The following is a 23,966-nucleotide window of genomic DNA, read 5'->3' as shown; positions in this document are numbered from 1 at the left end:
ACCGGGCAGAGGAGATTGGCGTCGCGCTCACTATCGGATGAAGGCAGAGCCGATAGGGAAATAATCTGAGCCCTGAACGGGGTACCAATCGCCTTCGGGACATAGCCATGCCTAGGTTTGAGAATGACAACAGAATCATTCGGTCCAAACTCAAGACACGCAAACGGTTTTGAGCGAGAGGTATTTTAGGTCCACAGACTCGAGCGGTTCGAACGGGGGTGCTTTCATAGCTTCGAGAACTATAGAAAGATCCCAGATAGGAACCGAAGGGGGGCGCGGAGGGTTCATCCTCTTAGCTCCCCTGAGGAAGCGGATGACTAACTCGTCTTTAACCAGGGACTGAGCGCGTCGGGGTTCAGAGAACGGCGCGACGGCTGCCACGTAAACCTTGACAAGGGCAGGTCCCCCTCCACTCGAGGGGGACCTGCCCTTGTCCAGCATCTCTTGAAGGAAAACAAGCAAAGACGGCACCTCGCATGACCGTGGGTCCAGATGTTTGTCGGTGCACCATTTTGAGAACACAGACCATTTAGACGCATAGAGCCTTCTCGTCGAAGGTGCTCTAGCCTGTATGATAGTGTTTCTTACTCCCTCTGGCAAATCGACGAATAGTCGTTGATCACCCATGCATGTAGCGCCCAGCGCCGTGGATGGGGGTGCCAGATCGTGTCGCGAGCTTGAGAGAGGAGATCTGCTCTGACTGGGATGGGCCACGGGGCTGTCTGTGACAGCTGAGTGAGCTCCGGAACCCAATTCTGACTCTCCCAACGCGGGGCTATGAGGAGCACCGAGTGGCGTGTGTCCCTGATCCTCTGAATTACCTGCGGTAGCAGAGCGATCGGAGGGAATGCATAGAGCGGGCGGCGAGGCCATTCCTGGGCTAGCGCGTCCTCGCTCCTTGAAAAAAATATTGGGCAGTGAGCGTTCTCTTCTGACGCGAAGAGGTCCACTTCTGCTCTGCCGAATAGCCGCCACAGTATTTGGACCGTTTGTGTGTTCAGGGACCATTCTCCTGTGGAGATGAGGTTCCTGGACAGTATGTCTGGACCGTCGTTCAGATGGCCCGGCACATGCGTCGCTCTGAGCGAGAGCAGGCGGCTCTGAGACCAAACTAGAATGCGGTGTGTCAGTAGGAAGAGATTCCTGGATCTGACACCGCCCTGACGGTTGAGATAGGAGACCACAGCCATGTTGTCCGAACGGATCAGGACGTGGTGTCCCCGAATGAGCGGGAGGAAGCGCGAGAGCGCGTTCTCGACCGCAAGCATTTCCAGACAGTTTATGTGTAAGGGGCTTTCCTGTGTCGACCAATGGCCGAAGGCCGGTGAGCCCTCGCAGACTGCACCCCAACCCGTGTTGGATGTATCTGTCGAGATGACTTTTCGGCGGGAAAAGGTCCCCATCGTGACGCCCTGCCGAAACCATTCTGCTACTGTCCATGGCTGCAGCGCCGTGAGACATGTCTGCGTAACCCTGATCAGCTGGCGGCCCGTGTTCCACGCGCGGTGGGGTACACGGCTGTTTAACCAAAGCTGAAGCGGGCGCATGTGCAGAAGGCCCAACTGAAGCACAGCGGAGGCTGAGGCCATGTAACCCAGCATCCTCTGAAAAGTTTTCAGAGGTGTGCGGGTGCCCATCTGAAACGAGGCGGCTAGTCGCTGAACACTGCGCGCGCGCTGTGTGGACAGGCGAGCCGTCATCGTGACCGAGTTCAAATCTATTCCTAGAAAGGAAATCGATTGACTGGGTTGAAGGGAGCTCTTTGTCCAGTTGACAGAGAGGCCCAGCGTTTTCAGATGGTCGAGGAGAACTGCGCGGTGCGGCAGAAGCTCCGTCTGTGATTGGGCCAAAATCAGCCAGTCGTCCAGATAATTCAATATGCGCAGCCCCTGGCTCCGCAGGGGGGCGAGCGCCGTATCCATGCACTTCGTGAATGTACGGGGCGCCAGGGATAAGCCGAACGGGAGAACGGCGTATTGATAAACATGACCCTCGAAGGCGAAACGTAAGAATGGCCTGTGACGGGGATTTATCTGGATCTGAAAATAGGCGTCTTTCAGGTCTAGGGAGATGAACCAGTCCCCCTGGCGCACCTGCGCGAGGAGTTTCCTGGTAGTGAGCATCTTGAACGGTCTCTTCATGAGCACTTTGTTCAAAAACCTGAGATCTAAAATCGGTCTGAGGCCGCCGTCTTTCTTGGGAACCAGAAAATAACGGCCGTAAAACCCCGACTCGGTCATAGATGGCGGGACTCTCTCTATGGCGCCCTTTTGCAACAGCGTCGCAATTTCTGAGCGGAGCGTGCCGGCGGCCAGCGGGCTGACAGTAGATTCGAGCCGAGCGCACGCACGAGGCGGGCGGCGGCGAAACTGTAGCAGATAGCCGTTCTTTATAATGCTTAGCACCCACGGGGAAATGCCTGGAATGGCTTCCCACGCTTTGGAGCATGCGGCTAGTGGCCGAATGGCTATATCGCCCTGATTGCTGCACATAGCGGGCTGGACACAGTGTGTGGGCGCGCTTGGAATGTGTGTGGCAACGGGACTTGCACTCAGAGAGGAGTCTATGGGCCGTGAAACAGAGCGAGCAGAGAGGGGACACGCGCATGAGCTCGTGGGCGTGTTTATGTTCTCTGATATTAGAGCGGGCTGTGCCTGTTTCATGTGATGGGGCTCTGAGAGAGACACGGGATATGTTATGCTTGTGTGTATGGGTGAACACATGATTGTGGGCACATTTTCTACACGACTGGCATATTTTCTCTTTTTGAGATTTCTCTGGGTAGCCGTAAAAACGGCTTTTTGTCGCTCGCAAGCGGGCTGGGACACCGGCTTGTTTGTGGCGGTAAACACTACAGCAGTCGGCGAAACAACGGGGACTGGCAGAGGGCGAAGCTTTGACGGCGGTCCGGCCGCAGCGGGAGAGCGCCGTCGTTTTCTTAACTTTGCTAGGCAGACTTCTGATGATCAGGCTTCAGCGTGATCTTGGGTCGCGGGCCCCGTGGGGGCGGCGGTCTGCGGCGGCTGTCAGAGCGAGAGCGAGGGCGGCCGCCCTGTCTGCGCTGGGCTGTTTGAGTCTGCGGAGGAGGCCGCTGTGGTGGAGCTCTGGCAGGAGGCTCGCGAGAGCGGCCTGCGGAAGAGCTAGCGCGGCGGGGCAGAAACAAATTCATGGCCTGAGTGGCTTTCTGGACCTCGGAAAAGCGATCGACGATTCCCGTGACAGCAGATCCAAAAAGGCCCGTCGGGGAGAGGGGCGCGTTAAGAAACGCGGCGCGCTCAGAATCTCCCATGTCGGCGAGCGTGAGCCATAAGTGTCTCTCGGATACACAAAGGCTGGCCATGCATCTCCCCAGAGCTTGTGCGGCGGCTTTAGTGGCGCGAAGGGCGAGGTCCGTAGCACTTCTCAGATCCGTGACAGCGGAGGAGGGGTTTCTACCGCTCTCGGCCCACTCACGGAGAATATCGCTCTGTAACACTTGGAGGACAGACATAGAATGCAGCGCTGCGGCGGCCTGACCGGCGGCGGCATAGGCGCGAGCATGAAAGCTCGAGGTCGCTCTGCAAGCTTTCGAAGGAAGCGTGGGGGAAGAGCGCCATCTAGCAGAGGGCGGGCAGAGGTGTGCGGCGACCAAGTCCTCAACGGGCGGCATGGCTGAATAACCTTTTTCGGCGGCTCCGTCCACCGAGCGCAGCGAGGCGGATATATCGGAGCGGTTTCTAGCCGAGAGCGGGGCATTCCAGGACTTCGTCAGCTCTGTGTGAAGTTCAGGCAGGAATAGGGCGGCCCGGTTGCACGCGGGGGTCGAGCGCCGATGAAAAAAGCTGCCGTCCATCCGGTTCGGGGCCTGCTCGGGTGGAGGAGACCACTCGAGACCGAGGCGTTCGACGGCCTGTGAGAGGAGGCGCATTAGTTCCTCCTCTATTCCGGCGCGGATCCCCGCCGACTCTCTCGTGGATCCGAGAGATGACCATTCCTCACTGTCTGACGCGAGCAGTGAACAGGAATCCTTCTCCTCCGCGGCGTCATCGGAAGCGACAGAGCGGCCACTCGGCGGCAACTGTATGTCCGGCAGGGGCGGGGAGGGAGAGCGGGAAGCGGGAAGCGGCGGCCCGCATGGTTCCGCAGGGGGCTCCGGCGGCCTCTGGGCGCGGCGTTTCTTTTTACGCGGCGAAGAGAGAGGCGGCGCGGGAGCGGATTTTGCCGCCAGAAGTCGTGCCCGCAGGGACGACAATGGCAGGCTCTCACAGAAGTCGCATCCTCCATCCGCGAGGGCGAGTTCTGCGTGCTCGAGTCCCAGGCAGAGAGCGCAAATGACATGGCGGTCTCCGTCCTCGAGAGGAGCGCGGCAAGAGCCGCAGGAAAAACGAGACATCTTTAAAAAGACGCTCGGCTCTTTTAGATAATAGAGAAAAAGGATACAGTCGTCGGATGGCGCTAGCTTGCAGGGCGGCTGAAGGAGGCGAAGACGGCCGGCTTCTTCAGGGTCCGGGAGCTCGCTAGAGTGATGCCTTCTCGACGGCGACGGCTTTTCTCAGGACAGCAGAAGCGTGTAGCTCGCTGAAGATGAAATGAATCAACATATAAGCCTGGGAGAGACTGTTATATACACCATAGCCACGCCCATTCTGGCGGGCCATGATGCAATGAGCGCGCGGGCGCTTCTCATTGGCAGCGGGTTCAGCCCCGCTCTCCCATAGGCTTAAGCAGTTCTCTCTGAGCGAACCAATGAGCTGCTAGCTAGCCTGCTCTAGGTCTGCCGCAGAGGAACTGCGTTGTCAATGGATACAAATTATGAAATAATTTTTTTGGCTTCAAACTCTCAGCAAAGATGAATCTTTCCCGCAGCGTAAGCTAGCTTACGCAATACGAGAGAACCTCTCGTAAGAGAACTGTATTTAGACCTTCTGGGCAAGTTAAAACAATGGTACACAACCTACAACACATTACATAAGTGCTTTTAAAATTACATTTGCTATTTTTTTGTTAATATAGGTGGCTGTTGTGAGTTTCTCAGGTAAACATTTGACAACAAACATATCATAATCATACTTGTGTTACAGTTTTTTTCAGTTGCTTTGGTATATTTCTTAAATCATCCTTAAGATTAGCAAACTAGTAAATGTATTTCTTAAAACAATTCGTACAAACAGCACTACACAATGGATTACCTGCAAAAGCCTGTAACTTGCTCAAAATCCTTAGTTCATCCTTTAAAAATATTTATGTCAATGTACATATCAGTGCCATCAGAAAGTCCTTGTGTCATTGTTCACAAACAAGATAGTCAAAATGCATAGTCATGTTGTCAATTTGACAGTGTACATTGTCAGTATTTTCAGATGTATACATTTCAACAGTACAAATTTACACATTACTCTATACTGGACGAGACTTGGCAGGATTCACCGGTACACTTTTACTGTTGGTCTGTACAATGTCATTGTGTGTGTGTGTGTGTGTGTGTAACATTATGTCTCTACAAAGTATATACGGTGTAATGTCAAGTGCAAGTGGACTAATGTAATGTAATATGGCATTACATTTAGTCTACAGTATATTTATAGTGAACACTGTCTGATTACATACTGAACCTGTTCTTTCAACAAATGTTTGAATAATTGAGGACACGGTTGTTCTCCCAACATCCGGCTGTACCTTTCCCCCCGCCTCGCCCATAAGGTCATGATTGAGAACATGGTCCACAATAGTGGCCTTTATTTAATCAGAAACATGTCTACAATCTTCTACCTCTTCCACTGTTTTGCACTCGTACCCTTCCACCACGCATCCTTACTCCTGTTCTTCTTCCCGGCTGTTGACCCTGTTTGTTTCCTTGTTGTTCTTCCATTGACAGAATTTGCTACACCGTGTTGTGCTCGGTCTATATGCTTGCTAAATGAAGCGTCATGAGATGCACCTCTGAGCTATTTTAGACAACTGGTTGGTCATTGGTTGATCAAGCCCTTTATATTTCCCTTCATTAGTGAAATTCATTAATTCAGGACACATTTACAAAAAAAGTCTAATAGAAATGTATAGAAAATCTGCTTGACAGATGTTTTGAGGGGTTAGACTATTCAACACGGAACCATGCAATATATTTTGATCAACATGACTAGTGTTGCTTTCGTCAATGAAAATTATGACTAAATATCGTCGTCAACGAACCTTTATCACGTGACGAAAACGAGACGAGACGCAACGTAAATGCTGGTCATGTGACGATGACTATAACTAAATGTATAATGCAATATCGTTGACGAATAAAAACAAGACTAAATGTGGTTTACAAAATAAAAAGTATGCTAAAATGTCTCTTCATTTTCGTTGACCAAAACGAGACGAGACGAAATGTTATTTAATAGGGGTGTGACGAGACGCTTATCTCACGAGACGAGACGAGACACGAGATTGGGTTCACGAGAACGAGACGAGACGAGATTTTTGCACAATTTTTCAGAAATCCTCAATGACAAAATTCATGACTGGAAAAATAGCATGCAGGTGCATTTTTCAATGTTTTAACTAATAATCTTCTAATGCATGTCATTTCAGGTCTACTTTATGAGTATGAATTATCAAATGCATTGAAAGAAAACAATATACAAGCACTGTAAAAGGTTTTTATTGACTGGCTTTTCTCCTGTATGATTTCACATTAGTCTCTTCAGACCTTACTGTACATTTAAGAGCTTTCAGAACTTCTGATTGAGGCTGTGTGTAACCTCCTAACTGAACTCCTTTACATACATTTAACAGAGAAATAAAAACCGTATAAATAACAAAAATAAATAACTGGTTTCTCTTAGTCTTATTAAGTGCAAACAATAAGTGCAAGTGCAACCATAATCAAAGTTAGCACACAGACTCTTTATAATTGTTGTGAAATTGCGGTTTTATTTTGCACCGGCAGTTATAGGGTTAATGCGGTGAGTTCGGAAAAGGCCGAGAGAAACGAGGCTGGTGTGTTTGTCTCTACAGTTGTTCTTGCGTTCCGATTATAAGTTCAGAAACGGAGCCTCCCTTGTCTGTTGTCCTTTATACGTTACAGTACTCTCTCAATATTCGCAGTGCCAACAGAGACCATAGCCGCAAATAAACAGTCCAGAGATGGGTATTGGGAGACGGATTATTGTATGTATGCAGCCTAATTTGTGCGCAATGCACATCAGGGAGCTTGTGTTTTACTTTAACTTACAAATTCGTGACCGGCGTATAGGGAGCAGCGGTGCTGAGCGCGCATTCTACAAGATAAGACATTATCAGACGTTTAGTCTGTTGCGCAACAAATCCTCCGCCATCGTCACGCGATCAGTGAACTGTGATTCGTGCTGCACTGATTGCAACGGCAACTCGTGCTGGATGAGCAGAGCAGACTTTTGCATTAGTTTATAGGCTAATGGTTTTTATTTTTTTATAAAAACAACAAAACGATAGTTTAGGCGAATGTGAGTGTAGCGGTGAAATATTAATGGGGATATCGCGAGACAGCTTTTTCACTCGACGAGAAATCTCGTCATATTTAGTCTCGCGAGATCTCGTGGCACGAGATCTCGTCACACCCCTATTATTTAACATTATTTCGTCTCGTTTACTTGCATTATTATTATGCAGCATTTCTGTTTCGTGTGTCACTTCAGGGGCTGCATCAGATCGCACTGCGCAGACGCAGCCCAGACAGCAAGCCAACATTGAATAAACATTGTTCTCTTACGAGAGGTTCTCTCGTATTGCGTAAGCTAGCTTACGCTACGGGAAAGATTCATCTTTTCTGAGAAACTGAAGCCAAAAAATTATCCTGTAATTTTGTATCCATTGTCAACGCAGTTCAGCTGCAGCAGACCATGAGCGGGCTAGCTAGCAGCTCATTGGTTCGCTCACAGAGAACTGCTTAAGCCTATGAGGGGACGCGAATGAACTCTCGGCCAATGAGAGTCTGGCATGCTCTCATTACGTCAGAGCCCGCCGAAACGGGCGTGGTCAGAGAGAATAACACTGGCGTCCTAGGCTGTAAACTCTGATTTTCATCTCTTCAGCGAGGCTACACGCATCTGCTGATCCTGAGAGAAGCCGCCGTCGTCGAAAAGGCAACTCTAGCGAGCATCTGGGAGACTGAGGAAGCCGGCCGTCTTCGCCAACTTCAGCCGTCCTGCGAGCTAGCGCCATCCGACAGATTTGTATCCTTTTTACAAAAAGCTTCCTGTACATTTTGTATCTAAAAGAGCCGAGCGTCTTTTTAAAGATGTCTCGTATATCTTCCTGCGGTTCTTGCCGCGCTCCCCTCGAGAATGGAGACCGCCACGTCTTTTGCGCTCTCTGCCTCGGATTGGAGCACGCCGAGCTCGCCCTCGCCGATGGCGGCTGCGATCTCTGCGAGGACATGCCGTTGTCGACCCTGCTGGCTCGACTTCAGGCCACTAAAATTTGCTTCCGCGCTGCCTCTGACTTCGCCGCGGAAGAAGAAACGCCGCTCTCAGAGGCCGCCGGGAACCCCAGCTAGAAGCGTTCATTCCGCCGGAGCCTGTCGCCTCCCGCTCTCCTTCTCCGCCGCTTCCGGACATACAGTTGCCGCCGAGTGGCCGCTCCGTCGCCTCCGACGACGCCGCGGACATCAAGGAAACATGTTCGCTTCTCGCCTCGGACAGTGAGGAGTGGTCCGGTTCTCACGCCTCCTCGGCTCGAGAATCCTCCGGGACCCGCGCTGGAATCGAGGAGGAATTAGTGCGCCTCCTCTTACAGGCCGTCGAACGCCTCTTGCTCGATTGGTCTCCTCCCCCCGAGCAGACCATCAACCGTATGGACGGCAGCTACTTCCGCCAGCGCTCGACTCCCGTCACTAAACGGGCCGCGCCCTTCCTGCCTGAACTGCACGCGGAACTCACAAAGTCCTGGAATGCCCCGCTCTCTGCTAGAACTCGCTCTGACTCTTCCACCCCGCTTCGCGTTGTGGACGGAGCCGCAGAGAAGGGTTATTTCTCCATTCCCCCTGTAGAGGACCTGGTCGCCGCACATCTTTGCCCGCCCTCCACGAGATGGCGCTCATCACCTGTGCTCCCCTCTTAAGCCTGCAGAGCGACTTCTAGCTTTCGCACCCGCGCTTACTCAGCGCCGGCCAAGCAGCCTCTGCACTTCACTCCATGTCAGTCCTTCAGATACTACAGGTTGATTTACTTCGTGAATGGGACGAGAGCGTAAAAAATCCTCCACAGTCGCGGATTTGAGGAGCGCCACGGACATTGCCCTTCGCGCTACAAAATCTGCTGCTCAAGCCCTGGGGAAATGCATGGCTGCCATTTGTGTGTCTGAAAGACATTTGTGGCTCACACTCGCCGACATGGGAGATTCTGAGCGCGCCGCCTTTCTCAACGCCCCACTCTCTCCATCCGGCCTCTTCGGATCTGCTGTCACGGGTATCGTCGACCGATTTCCCGAAGTGCAGAAAGCCTCCCAGGCCATGAATCTCTTTCTGCCTCGTCGCGCTAGCTCCTCTGCAGGCCGCTCACGTGACCTGCCTCCTGCATGAGCCCCACCCCAGCGCCCAGCTCAGCACAGTCAGACTTTTCAGCGACGCAGGGCGGCCGCCCTCGTTCTCGATCACTCGAAGACTGCCTAGCACAGCTGAGAAAACGGCCTCAGACCAATTTTAGACCTCAGATTTCTGAACAAAGTTCTCATGAAGACACCATTCAAAATGCTCACTATCAGAAAACTCCTCGCACAGGTGCGCCAGGGGGACTGGTTCATTTCACTAGATCTGAAAGATGCTTATTTTCAGATTCAGATAAATCCCCTTCACAGGCCATTCGTACGTTTCGCCTTCGAAGGCCAGGTTTATCAATACACCGTCCTTCCGTTCGGCCTATCCTTTAGCACCCCGTACGTTCACAAAGTGCATGGATGCGGCGCTCGCCCCCCTGCGGAGTCAGGGGCTGTGAATACTGAACTATTTGGACGACTGGCTGATTTTGGCACAATCACATAGAGCTACTGTCTCATTGTACAGTTCTCCTCGACCATCTGAAAGCTTTGGGCCTCTCTGTCAGCTGGAAAAAGAGCGCACTACAACCCAGTCAGACTATCTCCTTCTTGTGTATAGAGCTTGACTCGGTCAGGATGACGGCTCGTCTGTCAACACAGCGCGCGCGCCGTGTTCAGCGTCTCGCCGCATCTTTTCAGATAAACAGACTCACACCTCTGAAAACTTTTCAGAAGGCGTTGGGTTACATGGCCTCAGCCTCCGCAGTGCTCCAGCTGGGTTTACTGCGCATGCGCCCGCTTCAGCTCTGGTTGAAGAGCCGTGTGTCTCACCGTGCGTGGACCACGGGCCGCCAGCTGATAAATGTAACGCAGACCTGTATCACAGCTCTGCAGCCATGGACTGTGGCAGAATGGTTTTAGAGGGGCGTTTCCATGGGGACCCTTTCTCGCCGAAAAGTCATCTCGACAGACGCATCCAACACGGGTTGGGGTGCGGTCTGCGAGGGCTCACCGGCCTTCGGCCCCTGGTCAGCTCAGGAGAGCCTCCTCCACATAAACTGTTTGGAGATGCTGGCGGTCGAGAACGCGCTCATGCGCTTTCTTCCGCGCATTCACGGTCACCACGTGCTGATCCGTTCGGACAATATAGCCGTGGTCTCCTATCTAAACCGTCAGGCCGCTCACGTGACCTGCCTCCTGCATGAGCCCCACCCCAGCGCCCAGCTCAGCACAGTCAGACTTTTCAGCGACGCAGGGCGGCCGCCCTCGTTCTCGATCACTCGAAGACTGCCTAGCACAGCTGAGAAAACGGCCTCAGACCAATTTTAGACCTCAGATTTCTGAACAAAGTTCTCATGAAGACACCATTCAAAATGCTCACTATCAGAAAACTCCTCGCACAGGTGCGCCAGGGGGACTGGTTCATTTCACTAGATCTGAAAGATGCTTATTTTCAGATTCAGATAAATCCCCTTCACAGGCCATTCGTACGTTTCGCCTTCGAAGGCCAGGTTTATCAATACACCGTCCTTCCGTTCGGCCTATCCTTTAGCACCCCGTACGTTCACAAAGTGCATGGATGCGGCGCTCGCCCCCCTGCGGAGTCAGGGGCTGTGAATACTGAACTATTTGGACGACTGGCTGATTTTGGCACAATCACATAGAGCTACTGTCTCATTGTACAGTTCTCCTCGACCATCTGAAAGCTTTGGGCCTCTCTGTCAGCTGGAAAAAGAGCGCACTACAACCCAGTCAGACTATCTCCTTCTTGTGTATAGAGCTTGACTCGGTCAGGATGACGGCTCGTCTGTCAACACAGCGCGCGCGCCGTGTTCAGCGTCTCGCCGCATCTTTTCAGATAAACAGACTCACACCTCTGAAAACTTTTCAGAAGGCGTTGGGTTACATGGCCTCAGCCTCCGCAGTGCTCCAGCTGGGTTTACTGCGCATGCGCCCGCTTCAGCTCTGGTTGAAGAGCCGTGTGTCTCACCGTGCGTGGACCACGGGCCGCCAGCTGATAAATGTAACGCAGACCTGTATCACAGCTCTGCAGCCATGGACTGTGGCAGAATGGTTTTAGAGGGGCGTTTCCATGGGGACCCTTTCTCGCCGAAAAGTCATCTCGACAGACGCATCCAACACGGGTTGGGGTGCGGTCTGCGAGGGCTCACCGGCCTTCGGCCCCTGGTCAGCTCAGGAGAGCCTCCTCCACATAAACTGTTTGGAGATGCTGGCGGTCGAGAACGCGCTCACGCGCTTTCTTCCGCGCATTCACGGTCACCACGTGCTGATCCGTTCGGACAATATAGCCGTGGTCTCCTATCTAAACCGTCAGGGCGGAGTCAGATCCAGGAATCTCTTCCGGCTGACAGAACGCATCTTAGTTTGGTCTCAGTGTCACCTGCTCTCGCGCAGATCGACGCACGTGCCGGGGCATCTGAACGACGGTCCAGACAGTCTGTCCAGGAACCCCATTCCCCCGGGGAATGGTCCCTGCACACTCTTACAGTCCAAAAGCTGTGGCGAATATTTCGGCAGAGCAGAGGTGGACCTCTTCGCCTCAGAAGAGAACACCCACTGCCCAATATTTTTCTCAAAGAGTGAGGACGCGCTAGCCCAGACCTGGCCCAGCCGCCCGCTTTATACATTCCCTTCGGTTTCTCTGCTACCACAGATGCTTCAGAGAATCAGGGAAACACGCCACTCGGTGCTCCTCATAGCCCCGCGTTGGGAGGGTCAGACTTGGTTTCCGGAGCTCACTCAGCTGTCACAGACAGCCCCGTGGCCCATTCCAGTCAGAGCAGATCTCCTCTCCCAAGCTCGCGGCACGATCTGACATCCCCAACCAGAGCGCTGGGCGCTACATGCGTGGGTGATCGACAACTACCCGTTGCTTTGCCAGAGGGAGTGTTAAACACGATCATGCAGGCTAGAGCGGCTTCTACTAGGAGGCTCTATGCGTCTAAATGGTCTGTGTTCTCTAAATGGTGCACCGACAGAAATTTGGACCCATGGTCATGCGAGGTTCCTTCCTTGCTAGTTTTTCTCCAAGAGATGTTGGACAAGGGCAGGTCCCCGTCCACTCTCAAGGTGTATGTGGCAGCCGTCGCAGCGTTCGTTGAACCCCGGCGCGGCCAGTCACTGGGCAAGATGGCTTGTTCATCCGCTTCCTCAGGGGAGCTAGAAGGATGAACCCTCCACGCCCCCCTTCGGTGCCGATTTGGGACCTTTCCATAGTTCTCGAAGCTATGAAAGCCCCCCCATTCGAACCGCTAAACACCGTGGACCGCAAATACCTTTCGCTCTAAACCGTTTTTCCGCTCGCGCGCGCGTCAGTAAAACATGTGGGAGACCTTCACTCGCTGTCCATTAGCGCTTCCTGTCTCGAGTTTGGGCCCAATGACTCCTTAGTCGTTCTCAAACCTAGACATGGTTATGTCCCAAAAGCTATTGGTACCCCGCTCTAATCTCCTGTGTCCGGTCAGGGCCCTGAGATTCTACATTACTCGCACTGCTCTGGTCAGACGACCGGAGCAGCTTTTTGTTTCGTTCGGTGGGCGCACCAAGGGGTCGGCCGCCTCGAAACAGACTCTATCCAAATGGATAGTTGATGCCATTGCAGCCGCATACGCATCAAAAGACCTGCCATGCCCTCTGGGCATCAGGGCTCATTCCACTAGAGGCATGGCCTCAATGTGGGCATGGTCCAGCGGAATTTCCATTCAGGACATTTGTGTGGCAGCGGGATGGGCTTACCCCTCCACCTTTGTCAGATTTTACAATCTGGAAGTTCCCGCCTTGCAGGCTAAACTACTAGCAGTCTAGTATGTTACAGCTCTTCTGGTTGAGCTGCACTATAGGGAGTTATTCACACAGACTGGTTTCGCTCTGTCCCTCTCTATCATGTGGTTATGTACTACACAATCCCCGGCCCGCTCTGCTGGCCTTTGTCACATGTACATATATTTTTATTCCCACTCTTAAGGGTTCCCCGGGGTGTCCCCTGGGACTCATAGTGGATGCTTAGCACGCACGGCGTTGACCAGGTGTTCCCGTAGCGTAAGCTAGCTTACGCAAAACGAGAGAACCTCTCGTAAGAGAACGAATCGGTTACCTAACGTAACCTCGGTTTTCTCTAGATGAGGGAACGAGTATTGCGTTCCTGGCCGTGCTTGTGCTACTAGCGTTCTCGCTTCAGTCTATGAAAACCAGAGTTTACAGCCTAGGACGCCAGTGTTATTCTCTCTGACCACGCCCGTTTCGGCGGGCTCTGACGTAATGAGAGCATGTCAGACTCTCATTGGCCGAGAGTTCATTCGCGTCCCCTCATAGGCTTAAGCAGTTCTCTGTGAGCGAACCAATGAGCTGCTAGCTAGCCCGCTCATGGTCTGCTGCAGCTGAACTGCGTTGACAATGGATACAAAATTATAGGATAATTTTTTGGCTTCAGTTTCTCAGAAAAGATGAATCTTTCCCGTAGCGTAAGCTAGCTTACGCAATACTCGTTCCCTCATCTAGAGAGAACCGAGGTTACGTTAGGTAACCGATTCGTTTTTCCATCTGTTGAATCACCATTACCCTGTCGATGAAAACCTGATGTTATTAATGTTGATGGCAGCGATATTGGAACAACATTGATCGATAGTTATCTTTATGATTGATTAAGCATTGATATTTGATTTACCGGGCGATGAATGTGTTGAAAAGTCATTGATTTATAGTTGACCGGGAAACGACACTGTTGTTGAAAAGTCATCAACATATAGTTGAGGGGTAGCCTGGCTCCGCCCTCCTACGCACTTCCGCTCAGTTTTATTTTCCTTCAGTGAAATTACAAATGAAATGTACGAGAGTCTGGTAGAACCAGGCTAGTTGAGGGGGACATATGATTGAAAATGCAACGATATATAGTTGACCGGGAAATATGATTGAAAATCAATAGATTTTTGGTTGACCGGGAGATCAACGGGTGTTATACCAACGTAACATTACCGGACACAGCTCATTTCTGGACCTGGCACAAGCGTAAAGATAAGCTTGCTTAATGTTTGATATGAATGAATTGTACCAAATCAAATACTGTTAGGCTGTTAGGCTGATCGTTAACATGATGGTTATAGTGTAACGTTAGTAACCGACGCAGTGCTGCAGTCACTGAAATAGATTTTTGTTTTACCACTGTGTAAAAATCTGCCAAAAGTAGGAAGCTAGGCCTACTTTGTAGTTCTCTTCTAGGTTATAAAGTTAGCAAAACCTCAGAGTCCAGTCTATTTTTGTGATATTTAGCTCAAAATACAGGTCTGTAGGCTACCCGTTGCTTGTGTGGTGGAATCTATTAACACAGCACCGCTATTTCTTCTGACCGCCGGAGAACACCGACGGAACCAACGCTAGCAGTGCTCCACCTAGCGCTACCCACAGAAGTGACCGCGGCGGGCCAGAATTACACAGAAGACATGACTTACTTTACTTTATTCAATGCAGAACTGTCTCGAGTTGTAACTGGGAATGCCGATTAGACCATATCGTCATAATACAAATCCAAAATATGAATGTACTAGTCCTTATGCGATATCACGATTTTTGCGCGCACTGTTATAGCGCCTGACAATGGCGTCAAGGGGGGACTTGGAAGGGCTTAGCCCCACGTTACATACTTCATCTCGCGGCACGAATGTACCAATACAAATAAATATAATCTCCTGTTTAACTTAAATGCTAATTTTTTGTATTGTGATTTTATTTTCTGTTTTAGGTGCTCTTAGCAAATGGGGACAGCCGCCGTCACCCAATTGGCTTTATGCACACCTTCACTACTTCCTGAACTTCAGCCAGCCCTTTGTTTCCTGTCTGTCATTATTGGACAAACTGATTAATTCAGGTGTGCCTGGCCTCAGTAACAATAATCAGGCACACCTGGACTAATCAGTTTGTCCAATAATGACAGACAGGAAACAAAGGGCTGGCTGAAGTTCAGGAAGTACTGAAGCTGTGCATACAGCCTATTCACATGTGCCAGACCGGGCAGGAGTACGGTGGCCGAGACAGCTCAACGCGCTGCAACTGAAGTAAACACATGCAAATAGAAAAAAACGCGTGCAAATAGAAAAAAACGCATTCAAATAGAAAAAAACACATGCAAATAGAAAAACAGGCGTGCAAATAGAAAAAAACACCTGCAACTTAAAAAAACATCTTCATCAGTTTCACAACACACGTGTGCTCCAAATAAGGAAACGCGCTGCAAAAGTTCACAACACAACCAAATACAGAAACGCGCGGCAAATAACACAGACCACAACGGAAATGTTTCCAGGGGAACCGAATAAGTGACGAACCCGGCTGAGACGTGCTTATTGCTCGTGAGCTTCCCTATGCCATACTCCCTTCGAAGGGGAGATTGCAGAGCCCTTTTGGAGTGAGCAGGGCTCTAGTGTGCTGTTAGGCAGCCGTGTGGAACGCACTTGATGAAGGGAGCAACTAAAGACAACTTAATTTCCTCATTATTTTCACCTGGGATGTTCCCATGACAACGCAGCACGGTGTCCATCAGCTGGTCTTACAACAGAAATATGATGCTGAACATAACGGATGCAAATACATTTTTATTTTTAGTTTACAAAAAAAGCTTTTAAAATATGCGTTATATATCTGTGTCTCAACTTTACAATTTTGGACCCTACATTACCCAACATTTCTTACGAAACTTTTCTTTATGAAAATGTAATAACATGAAACAATTTGTACAGTGTAACTGATCTATAGATAAATATCTTTCCTTCATGTTTTTCTTCTTTATCTTTTTTATTTATTTATTTTAGTTTCGAGCTCATTGCTCTTTTCTCATTGGTATTCTGATGACATTGAACATATTGTTAATACATTTTGTACATTGTATACAAGTTGTTTGTCATAAAAAAAATGTAATCTCTGTATGTTTTGCACAAACAAAAAAATAAATAAACAAATAAATAAAGTATAATTTTAAGCTGTAAGCACCAGCACGCATAGATTTATGGATACCTATGCCAGCACGCATAGACAGTATAAGAAATGGACAGAGCCATCTCATTGGAACTCAGTTGAGACAGTTGAAGCCCATTTTTAGCGATTTCTGAGCACTTCCGTTCCTGACGCGCAGACTCAAACCGACTCAAACTAAGCTTGATGACGTGAGCAACCTGTCTGACAGACGTTAATCTTCTAGTAGCTGTGCGTGAAAATTACCAACGTTAATCTTGCAGAGACGGGGAACTTGAGCAAAGATGTTCTTTGGCGTGAGTGAGCAGGAGTAAGTATTCCGTTGCTTTTATGGACTCATTATCTATGGGCTTCTCCCTTGACGGGGCGTCCCCCCGATTGCCTGCGAGCTTCTCCTCCTGTCTGTACGGTAATTTCTGTACAGCGCGACAGAGAGTCGAGTGGTTATGACGCAATCGTTAGCCTATTTTTACTAAAACTGTTTCTACGGGGCCATAATGTAACATAGAAGGTAATGGAGCCCTTTATACATTGTCGTGTTTCTTTAGAAATAAATAATGGACAAATGGAGTCTTTAAACGCCTCAGATGTAAAGTTATTCGCTGTCAAAGTGACGCCAAAATGAATGGGAGTCAATGGAAATGCTAACGCAAGTGAAGTTCTGCTACAACATGGCGGCACCCGGCCGGCTTCAACTTCCGGTCGATGGATTACCCCCTTGCCAGCACGTCCCAGCCGGGTTCGTCACTTATTTGGTTCCCCTGGAAACATTTCCGTTGTGCTCTGTGTTGTAATAAAAATGAATTTGTTTGTGTGGTGTGTTCAGTGTTTTATACAAGATTTCAAATGTTCCATTACTTTTTAACATCCTGGCTGTAGATAAAGCAGGCTATTTAATTTATGGCATTTGATGTAAAATTAACATTTAAAAACGATTGAAATTCCATTGAAATCACGTTGATCCTTAATTAGTTCAGTTGAAATTTCAACATTGTTTCAATATTCCTGATAATTGAAATACCATTGAAATTCAGTTGATTTATGGACAGGATTTCAATGTTGTTTCAATATTAACAGGGTGCAAAATGATGAAGAATCAACATCAGAGTTCGATGTTGATTCAATGACTTAATGTTGACAACGGAATGTTGATTTAACATAGTTTTAATGACTGTTTGCTATCTGGGAGGCGACTTCACATCCTCAAGCCCCACTCGCGGCATTATTTAGAAGATGCAGCTGCGTGAGTTACGGCTGTTTCACACATAGGCTACTCCGTGTGTATGCGGTGCGTGTTGCGGTGTGTATGCAGGAGCAGCACGAGCTATTTTGCTTTCACATGTGCTGTGCTCCGTTTGCAGTGCGCAACTGATCTACGGCTGTACCACTGAATCACAACATTTATTCTCTATTTTTCATTTCAAATCAATATTTTTAGCCTACACCCATTATGTCGCGTTGTTGAGGTACTGTGTAGATCTCTGCTCTGCTGTTACGCACGCACCGCTCCTGGGGCGCATTGACGGACCGCATCCGCGTGCGTGTGAGCGCTCTAACCATAGGCTCTACATGGGTGCGGAAAAAAAATTCGGAGTATGTGTGAAACAGGCATTAGCATAAACGACAACAAACAAAGTTAAGTCTGACACTGAGAAAGGGATTCGTCTTTGGGAGAAAAAGAAGAAATGACATTAGGAAAAACTTTCATTTCATCATGTGTGTAGGCTACTTCTAACATGTTTGGTTGGTAAAATAAATATGTTGTAAATTCAAATCAGAGCATTTTCCGTGTCTGGAATGGATGTATTCTTGAGTCTATAAGGTAACAATAATATAATAAGATAACCGAAGATAAGATTGTTTGAAATGGGTTTGGCTAAAAGAAAATTTGGGTTTTGTCTATACTATAGGTATATAGTACTATATTGACTGGGTTAAATAGAATTCTAAAAAGAGACTAAAATACAATTTTCATTGACTAAAAGACTATGTCTTTCGTCGACTAAAACTAGACTAAAATGTCATCAGTTTTCGTCGACTAAAACTAGACTAGACTAAAAAGAGTATGAATGTGACTAAAACTAATAAAAACTAAAATGACAGCTTGACACAAAGACTAGACTAAAACTAAAATTAAAACAGGCCGCCAAAAACAACACTAAACATGACATAAGCAATTGATAATGTATAGGAAACAGCAGACATTTGTACATAATCAATTGCATGTATGTACCAAAGCATTGCAATATGTTGAAAAGAATGATAAATTGTTTTTATGATGTGCACAAGTGACTAGATGATGTGGAGGTTAAAGAAGTAGGTTTTAGTTGTTCAATTTTAGTTGAGATCTGAGAAATGCACCAAAGCGACTGAGAAAAAGAATGGGTAATGATCTGCAGTGTAAAGAGTGCTGCCCCCTGCTGGTGAGGATGGGCTCTTACCCTTGTAGAGCTCGGTCTCCAAAACAATCCCCTCTGGTGAGGACACACACCATCATGTTCTCCTCATTAGCTGATTGTTTCTCGAATACTTTCACCTAAGAACAAAAGCATGTATATTGTTTTATGCTATTACATTACATTTATCTCTAAATTTATAATACAACACCCTGAAATAAATATTTTTGCCAACTGATTCCCACATAAACATGCTAGTTTCATGTCACTCGTATCACTCCTTTGCTGTATCTTTCTTCTTGCATGACAGACAGACAGACACATATATAGATAGACATACAGACAGACAGACCGATAGATAGACATACAGATAGATGGATAGATAGATAGATAGATAGATAGATAGATAGATAGATAGATAGATAGATAGATAGATAGATAGATAGATAGATAGATAGATAGATAGATAGATAGATAGATAGATAGATAGATAGATAGATAGACAGACAGATAGATAGACACATATATAGATAGACTGACAGACAGAAAGACAGATAGACGGATAGACAGACAGACAGACAGACAGACCGATAGATAGATAGATAGATAGATAGATAGATAGATAGATAGATAGATAGATAGATAGATAGATAGATAGATAGACAGACAGACAGACAGACAGACAGACAGACAGACAGACAGACAGACATACCGATAGATAGATATATAGATAGATAGATAGATAGATAGATAGATAGATAGATAGACAGACAGACAGACAGACAGACAGACAGACAGACAGACAGACAGACAGATAGATAGATAGATAGATAGATAGATAGATAGATAGATAGATAGATAGATAGATAGATAGATAGATAGATAGATAGATAGATAGATAGATAGATAGATAGATAGATAGATAGATAGATAGATCGATCGATCAGCCCAGTCTCTTCCCAAGACGTCATATGTCTGACGCTTTTGACCATACGTCAACATCCGACGTTTTAGGGTACCCTTTAACGTCAGTATATGGCGCTATGAAATCCTAACCCTACCCCAGACCTAAACCGACCCGCGTCATCTAACTGACGCTGAAGGGTACCCTAAAACATCGGATGTTGACGTATGGTCAAAAGCGTCAGACATATGACGTCTTGGGATGAGACTGTGTTGGATAGATAGATAGATAGATAGATAGATAGATAGATAGATAGATAGATAGATAGATAGATAGATAGATAGATAGATAGATAGATAGATAGATAGATAGATAGATAGATAGATAGATAGATAGATAGACAGACAGACAGACAGATAGATAGACACATATATAGATAGACTGACAGACAGAAAGACAGATAGACAGACAGACAGACAGACAGACAGACTGATAGATAGATAGATAGATAGATAGATAGATAGATAGATAGATAGATAGATAGATAGACAGACAGACAGACAGACAGACAGACAGACAGACAGACAGACATACCGATAGATAGATATATAGATAGATAGATAGATAGATAGATAGATAGACAGACAGACAGACAGACAGACAGACAGACAGACAGACAGACAGACAGACAGACAGACAGACCGATAGATCGATAGATAGATAGATAGATAGATAGATAGATAGATAGATAGATAGATAGATAGATAGATAGATAGATAGATAGATAGATCGATCAGCCCAGTCTCTTCCCAAGACGTCATATGTCTGACGCTTTTGACCATACGTCAACATCCGACGTTTTAGGGTACCCTTTAACGTCAGTATATGGCGCTATGAAATCCTAACCCTACCCCAGACCTAAACCGACCCGCGTCATCTAACTGACGCTGAAGGGTACCCTAAAACATCGGATGTTGACGTATGGTCAAAAGCGTCAGACATATGACGTCTTGGGATGAGACTGTGTTGGATAGATAGATAGATAGATAGATAGATAGATAGATAGATAGATAGATAGATAGATAGATAGATAGATAGATAGATAGATAGATAGATAGATAGATAGATAGATAGATAGATAGATAGATAGATAGATAGATAGATAGATAGATAGATAGATAGATAGATAGATAGATATCTCACCTGGCCTTGACTAAAAATGAAGAGTTTATCTTCTGGACTTCCATTTTGAATGACATATTCACCATCACTGTAGTGAGTCTAAGATGAAGGTGTATATACAGAATAATAAATAAAGACCATGTAAAAAATATAGTGGAAATATAGTTTTATATCTAAGTTGTGGTTGATTGTTACAAACACTAAAAAGTGGATTTGATCAAGGTACACCTTATTATTGGGTAATAGCAGCGCTTTGACCTTCAAGTTCAAGGTTTAGTCCTCAGATGTTTATCAGGTACAGCAGCGAATTATGATAGTTGTGATCTGTCATACACACCTCCTCCAGTGCATCAGACACTTTAATGAAAACATCGTCCGGTAACACACAGAGCAGTGGGACACTAGGAGAGAGAATGAGTGTCAGGAAACTCTGAACATAACAAACTATAGCTGAGACTACAAGTGGACTCCTGGAGTGGAGTGTACGTTTGCCAGGGAAATTACATTTGAACTGCCTTACTAAATTAATGCTTTTCAGTAAACTAACAAAGTGGAGATATACACATAAAAATGTAAGCAAAAATAAATGCAGATGGGCCAGCCTCTTGAAATAGTGTCATTTGTTCTCATGACTTACTACGCTTAAGATTAACACGATACATAGTTTGTAATGCAAAATAACTAACTATATAAATAAATAAAAACAAATTCAACCTAACTGTTGCTTTTATTAAAATTAACATATCACGTTTTCGCTGTCTTTATCATGTTTTATGCAATTTTGAAAAATGCGGAATTGGTTATTAACTGCACTTTGTCTTCATTCCTACTGTACTTTGACATTTGACTGTACTTTGATCAAATACTGTTCTTCGCACAAAGCACAAGAATAATAACTGTGAATAATGTGGTTTTAACAGTTTTTAGCCATTTTTCAACAAGCCACAAACATTAAACCCAAAAACATTTATATATATATACACTCACCGGCCACTTTATTAGGTACCCCATGCTAGTAACGGGTTGGACCCCCTTTTGCCTTCAGAACTGCCTCAATTCTTCGTGGCATAGATTCAACAAGGTGCTGGAAGCATTCCTCAGGGAGTTTGGTCCATATTGACATGATGGCATCACACAGTTGCCGCAGATTTGTCGGCTGCACATCCATGATGCGAATCTCCCGTTCCACCACATCCCAAAGATGCTCTATTGGGTTGAGATCTGGTGACTGTGGAGGCCATTTTAGTACAGTGAACTCATTGTCATGTTCAAGAAACCAATTTGAAATGATTAGAGCTTTGTGACATGGTGGAAGTAGCCATCAGAGGATGGGTACATGGTGGCCATAAAGGGATGGACATGGTCAGAAACAATGCTCAGGTAGGCCGTGGCATTTAAACGATGCCCAATTGGCACTAAGGGGCCTAAAGTGTGCCAGGAAAACATCCCCCACACCATTACACCACCACCACCAGCCTGCACAGTGGTAACAAGGCATGATGGTTCCATGTTCTCATTCTGTTTACGCCAAATTCTGACTCTAACATCTGAATGTCTCAACAGAAATCGAGACTCATCAGACCAGGCAACATTTTTCCAGTCTTCAACTGTTCAATTTTGGTGAGCTCTTGCAAATTGTAGCCTCTTTTTCCTATTTGTAGTGGAGATGAGTGGTACCCGGTGGAGTCTTCTGCTGTTGTAGCCCATCCGCCTCAAGGTTGTGCGTGTTGTGGCTTCACAAATGCTTTGCTGCATACCTCGGTTGTAACGAGTGGTTATTTCAGTCACTGTTGCCCTTCTATCAGCTCGAACCAGTCTGGCCATTCTCCTCTGACCTCTGGCATCAACAAGGCATTTCCGCCCACAGAACTGCCGCTCACTGGATGTTTTTTCTTTTTCGGACCATTCTCTGTAAACCCTAGAGATGGTTGTGCGTGAAAATCCCAGTAGATTAGCAGTTTCTGAAATACTCAGACCAGCCCTTCTGGCACCACCAATCATGCCACGTTCAAAGTCACTCAAATCAACTTTCTTCCCCATACTGATGCTCGGTTTGAACTGCAGGAGATTGTCTTGACCATGTCTACATGCCTAAATGCACTGAGTTGCCGCCATGTGATTGGCTGCTTAGAAATTAAGTGTTAACGAGCAGTTGGACAGGTGTACCTAATAAAGTGGCCGGTGAGTGTATATATAATATTATATAAAAAATTGACTTTTTTTCTCACAATTGCAAGTGTATATATCTCACATTTGCAAGAAGTCTGAATTGTGAGATATAAACTCACAACTGAGTGATTATTTTGTCTCAAAATTTGTATTATTTTGTCTCTGAATTGAGGCAGAATTCCATAGTGTGTGTATATGTATATGTATAAATATTTGTTTCTTTTTGTGTGTCTAAATTTACTGTGGAGTGAAATAATGTGTTGCTTTGGGGTTATAAAGGATAAATAGCAACTGGATATTTGCAAGGATATGATCATTGGATTGCTAATCTGAATATTGCGGGAACACGTCCCCTCTGTTCTGGTTCCCCCCATGTCCATGGTGGTTATGACCCTAATTTGACAGTACATTTTTTCAAATAAAATATATTTACACAAAAAAGATTAACAAAAAAAACCTATTACAATGTGGGATAAATATGCAAATAACTAAAAAATATATTTCCTCATTTATTTAAAGTCCCCCTGTGGTGAAAATCAAGCTTTTAATGTTGTTTATATGTCTTTATGTTGTTTTTAATATGCTTTAAGGCAAACCATGTGTAAATTCAACACCATTGCTGAGTATGTTCTCCTTAAAACTGCAGTGGACCAAAGACAGCCTCAAAAACACGGTTTGAAATCGCTGGTGTTTCTGACGTCACAAACTACCTTGTAACCAATCAGATCAACGTGTGGATCTCTGAGCTGGTGCGAGTGAGTGGAGGCGGGGCTCATTAGCATATTCATATAACCGTGTATACTAAATGAGGCAAGGGTGTAAAGTTACATTCAAGCTAATTTTATTTATTTTTTCAA

The 23,966-nt window shown here is 46.8% G+C and overlaps 1 protein-coding gene across 1 annotated transcript in view; it reads right to left on the bottom strand.

The window, feature by feature from the left end:
* prkg1l (protein kinase cGMP-dependent 1, like) overlaps window positions 1–23,966 on the bottom strand; it is a 70,401-nt gene that overhangs the window by 19,440 nt on the left and 26,995 nt on the right. Inside the window, exons 7-9 of the mRNA XM_056246871.1 lie at window positions 21,278–21,341; window positions 20,962–21,039; window positions 18,900–18,994 (exon numbers count right to left, since the gene is read on the bottom strand). Of these exons, the coding sequence (XP_056102846.1) occupies window positions 18,900–18,994; window positions 20,962–21,039; window positions 21,278–21,341 (237 nt within the window). The remainder of the gene's footprint in view (window positions 1–18,899; window positions 18,995–20,961; window positions 21,040–21,277; window positions 21,342–23,966) is intronic.

The sequence above is a fragment of the Rhinichthys klamathensis genome, unplaced genomic scaffold (genome assembly GCF_029890125.1).
Source record: "Rhinichthys klamathensis goyatoka isolate OS25496 unplaced genomic scaffold, OSU_Roscu_1.1 h1tg000040l_1, whole genome shotgun sequence".
Lineage (NCBI taxonomy): Eukaryota > Metazoa > Chordata > Actinopteri > Cypriniformes > Leuciscidae > Rhinichthys > Rhinichthys klamathensis.
Note: the sequence above shows the minus strand (reverse complement) of the source record. Positions and strands in the feature narration are given on the sequence as shown.